Consider the following 4,514-nt stretch of genomic DNA (forward strand, 5'->3'; position numbering starts at 1 on the left):
ACTGTCACACACACACACAGTCACACACACTGTGTCTCTCACATACACACACACACACACACACACACACACACACACACACACACATACACAAATTGATGCACCTCCCACCATGGCTCTTCTGTCTGTTTTTCTGTGTACTGCAGAGAGCACACACTGCTCTCTCTCCATGTTTTCATTAGTCTGCTGGTCTCATGGTGCTTGGCCCTGCAACATCCATTAGCAGCCCTTACATAGTGCATAACACAGCACACTATGATATCTTCCACTGGCGCTGATAGAATGGGAACACTTTCTGCCATTTGGACCAATGCACTGCTGTAAGAAATGGAGTGCTGAATTTAGCAATGTGCAGTATATGTTCTTATAGAGGAAAAACAAAAGAGAATATATAAAGACTATATTGAAAATAATACAACATAATGATAAACAAAGTAACTTGTGATTGTATGATGTCGTGGGATGAACTGACTCCTCATTTTAACCAGCCTTCAGAGTGATAAGGTTCATTCAAATGAAACTGCACCTCAAATTTTTCTCCCAATTCAAAATAAATCTTCCTTCCCCTCTCTTCTCCATTTATGAAAAAATCATATTAACAGAGCTTTCCCATGTAGGGTTTTCTCCTCTTTTTTATCAAAGAAATACCCTGCTTTCTATCATCAGTCTTTCCAAAATGGAATTAGACCAAAAAGAGGGTGGGACAGATTATGTGTGATGCACTGTTCACTCTATATACCTGCCATCACAGTCAGGTTTTGCAGCTCCGCAAAGGAGCAGAAGCTGACTTTGTTATCGACATCCCTCCATTTACCCATGTTTACCAGATACTCTTTTCCTTGGGCCCCAAAAGGCGATTGGCTGTAGAGGTGCTGAACTGCGAGTCAGCCCTCACCTGACTGGTAGAGAATGGATGCTGCATGTGGTGATGATGACGTCTTAGGACGTTGTGCTGTGGTTTATTTTTGAGTTGCAGACTGCTGTGTAGTCAGTGTTCCAGGCTGCGGCTGTTGTTACCAATTGTTTTGAGATTATTCTGTGCTAGTTGGTTCTCTTTTGTGTTTCATGAGACTTGGCAGACATGCATGCAATATTTTTCACTGGCTGATGATTGACAGTTTTTGATTTTGGTTGGCATTTTTATGCACTGTAAAAAAGATACACAAAAAGTATGTTTTTAGTGTTTGATTTTTGATTTGACGTGTGTATTTGTGTGTTGTTTTCACACTGAGACATCAGTGTATGCACAAGCACTGAAGAGACAAGTTTCAAGCACAACCTTCTATATTTTGCTCACTCTGTGCAGAAACAAACCTTGTCCTTAGTTTTATGTGTAATCACAGATTCTCTTTTCCCTCCTCACATCCTCTGGCTCTCTCTCACTGTTTCGCTCTCTACCTCACTCTCTCTCACACACATACACACTGACATGCACACTCACCTCCACTGGTGTTATTAGGAAGCCCACCAGGGACCAATTTTCCCACATTCCTCCCTTTTCTTCTCACCCTCTGCCTGCTCTGTCTCACTCTGCTGACTGCTCTCCAGGCACTCTGGGACACTGGCCTGTCAGCGGGACATAGACTGGAAGGTTGAGGGGGGCAGAGGTTTAGCTAGAGAGATTGAGTGCACATAGTATGAAAGAGGCTCTGTGTGAGTGAGTAAGTGAGTGAGAGAGGTTGAATTGAAGCAGCTCTTACTGTTGTAGTGCTTTAATTGGGCTATTCCACAAAAAAAGAAAGAAGGGAGGGGGTAGTGGAGGCAGGCTAGATAGATGTAGCAGGTGGGCCCAGGAAACCAACAGAAAGTGTGTGTGTGTGAGTGATTGCATGTTCATAGTTTTTCAGGTAGACAACATAATCTGTGTGTATCCAGTGAGGTTTGTATGGGTTTGTATTGTCTTCGTATTATGGAAAGAACATATGTGTTTTTGTGTGCATGTTTGTGATCGGCCTGTGTTTTGGAGTGCATACATCTGTGGATGTGTGGAAATGTGTGTAATTTATAGTGAAGGAGACTGTGACACTGTATATGTCTGATCTTTAGGGGTGTGATCAATCCCATCGGGGGTGTGAAGGGGGGGCGGACGGCGCCCCTGCAGTGTGTTTCTGTAGCCGAGGGCCATTCGAAGCCGGTACTGTGTGTGGATGCTACCGATGAGCTGCTGTTTACCGGATCTAAAGGTAAACATACCGATAACTGTACTCTTAGCTCTTTCTTTAGGAGGTATTTGACATGACCTTACATGGCCTTAATGGCTGTTCTTACATGATTTTTCAAGATCTTTTAATAGGATCAGATAACATGCCTGTAATCTCAGATTAATTACACCACTAAAAGATTAGTTCAATATTTTGGTAAATACACTGATTTGCTCTCTTTCCAAGAGTGAGATGAGAAGATTGATACCACTCTTACAATATTTCTCTGTGTTAAGTGTGGAGCTTCCGCCTAGCTTAGCATAAAGACTGGAAACAGGCAGAAACTAACCTCACATTACTGTATGGCTTGTTTGTAAAATCTATAAAAATAAATGGATAAAATTTCAACAAATTACACACTTGTTTCACAGTTTTTGTACAGATTAAACAAAGGAGATATAGGGTGTTATTATATTTTCTTTAGAAATTCTTATTTCTGCTGTTTCCAGTCTTAAAGCTAAGTTAAGCTAACTGGCTGCCAGATCCTGCTAAATATTTAACAGACAGATATTAGAGGATTAAACAAATGAGATAAAATGTGTAATTTTAAAATGTAAAATTTTATGCAATATGATATGTATGCAAGTGTCAACCCAGTCTGTTGTGCAGAGTATTTGAACTGCCCTTTTTCCCTCCTCCAGATCGTACCTGTAAGATGTGGAACCTGGTAACAGGTCAGGAGATTGTAACCCTCAAAGGCCACCCAAACAACGTGGTATCAGTCAAATATTGCCCTTCCTCCTGTCTGGTCTTCTCTGTCTCCACCTCCTACATCAAGGTGTGGGACATCCGAGACTCTGCCAAGTGTATTCGCACACTTACGTAAGTTTCCTGTTCGCAACCAGCCAGATGAAGTGGTTCGGAGCAGTTTAACTAAAAAATTGCAGCTGAGAAGATATTTGATAGAAGTGATTTATGGATATGCTTTTTCTGTTCAGTGATGTGTTTTAAGTTGCAGAAAAGTGACAAATAAAATTAGGGAAAAACTGATATGAAATGCATCTAGTGGAAATGACAACTGTTAAATTCTGTTCATTACACTTGTCTCTTTATCTCTATTATTATTTCCTCTTTTACATTGTTTGGCTTCTCCTTTTTCCCTACAGTTCATCAGGACAGGTGGTTTCAGGTGATGCGTGTGCAGGCACCACCACCCGCACAATAACCTTTGCACAGGGCGAGTGTCAGATCAACCAGATAGCCCTCAACCCGTCAGGGTCTGTGCTCTACGCTGCTGCTGGAAACACTGTTCGAATGTGGGACCTCAACAGGTACATTCATACAATCTCTCATCCTATTATAGATTGAAGTATTCAGTCATTCATGCATTTATGTATTAATTACTCCCCTCGCTGGTTTGTATCTCCACAGTTATGTGTTCGTTCATGCAGATAGTTTCTTTACAGCCAGATATAAATTATTTTAGACATGGATGTGAATGTATACTCCCTTGTCAAATGTTAATCAACTAGAGAGCTGATTAACATGTGACTGAAGAGATTAAAAAGGCTGTCAAAAGGAAGTACAGGAACTCAGCACCAGTGATGTGAAGTGTGTACGTAAGCATGTTTTCTCCAAGGTGCCCATTTCTGAAATCCCATGGTAACGTCGTCTTCTCCTCAGTTTTTATGCTTCTAGAGGGAAGTGATTAACAGATTGGACCAGACAGTTTACTCTGAGGGGCCCAGACCCATTTAATGATGCAGAAATGAAAAATGAATGTATTAAACATTTCTTCAGTATCATCTCTGCCCACGGCACCGCTGTGTCTCAGCAGTTTTACTTCACTCTTTAGATGGAAAGTGATTTCATTCAGTGAAACTGGCACCTTGAAAATCAAATTCTTGTAAATAATGAATTTCACAGATTTTTGCTTTACCTCTTTGCTGCGTGCTTGTCTGTGTGTGTGTGTGTGCAGGATGCAAGGGATGGGGAAGTTGATGGGCCACATTGGCTCAGTCATGTGTCTGACAGTGGGACAGTCTCTGCTGGGCAAAGACCAAGTTATCACTGGCTCCAAAGACCATTATGTCAAGGTAATGCACACTCACACACACTTAGACCATATCCTATTGTCACAGATGCAAACATGTCTTTTAGAGTCACCTTCTTCCTCCTTCCCCAGGTGTTCGACGTGGCAGAGGGAACTATGGGTAATGTAGGTCCAGCTCATAACTTTGAGCCTCCTCATTATGACGGCATCGAATGTTTGGCTGTACAGGGAGATGTGCTGTTCAGCGGGTCAAGAGACAACGGCATCAAAAAATGGGATTTGGAGCAGCAGGAGCTCACTCAGGTGTGTGTGTGTGTGTG

At 41.8% G+C, this 4,514-nt stretch overlaps 1 protein-coding gene across 3 annotated transcripts in view; it reads left to right on the forward strand.

The window, feature by feature from the left end:
* The window catches only part of kif21b (kinesin family member 21B), a 65,551-nt gene that overhangs the window by 47,627 nt on the left and 13,410 nt on the right, over nucleotides 1–4,514 (forward strand). For all 3 annotated transcript variants that reach the window (XM_035662337.1, XM_035662339.1, XM_035662338.1), the window contains exons 27-31: nucleotides 2,047–2,183; nucleotides 2,843–3,023; nucleotides 3,308–3,472; nucleotides 4,120–4,237; nucleotides 4,327–4,497. In XM_035662337.1, coding sequence (XP_035518230.1) covers nucleotides 2,047–2,183; nucleotides 2,843–3,023; nucleotides 3,308–3,472; nucleotides 4,120–4,237; nucleotides 4,327–4,497 — 772 coding nt within the window. The remainder of the gene's footprint in view (nucleotides 1–2,046; nucleotides 2,184–2,842; nucleotides 3,024–3,307; nucleotides 3,473–4,119; nucleotides 4,238–4,326; nucleotides 4,498–4,514) is intronic.

This window comes from Morone saxatilis, unplaced genomic scaffold (genome assembly GCF_004916995.1).
Source record: "Morone saxatilis isolate NCDOM2014 unplaced genomic scaffold, NCSU_SB_2.0 Contig18, whole genome shotgun sequence".
Taxonomy (NCBI): domain Eukaryota; kingdom Metazoa; phylum Chordata; class Actinopteri; family Moronidae; genus Morone; species Morone saxatilis.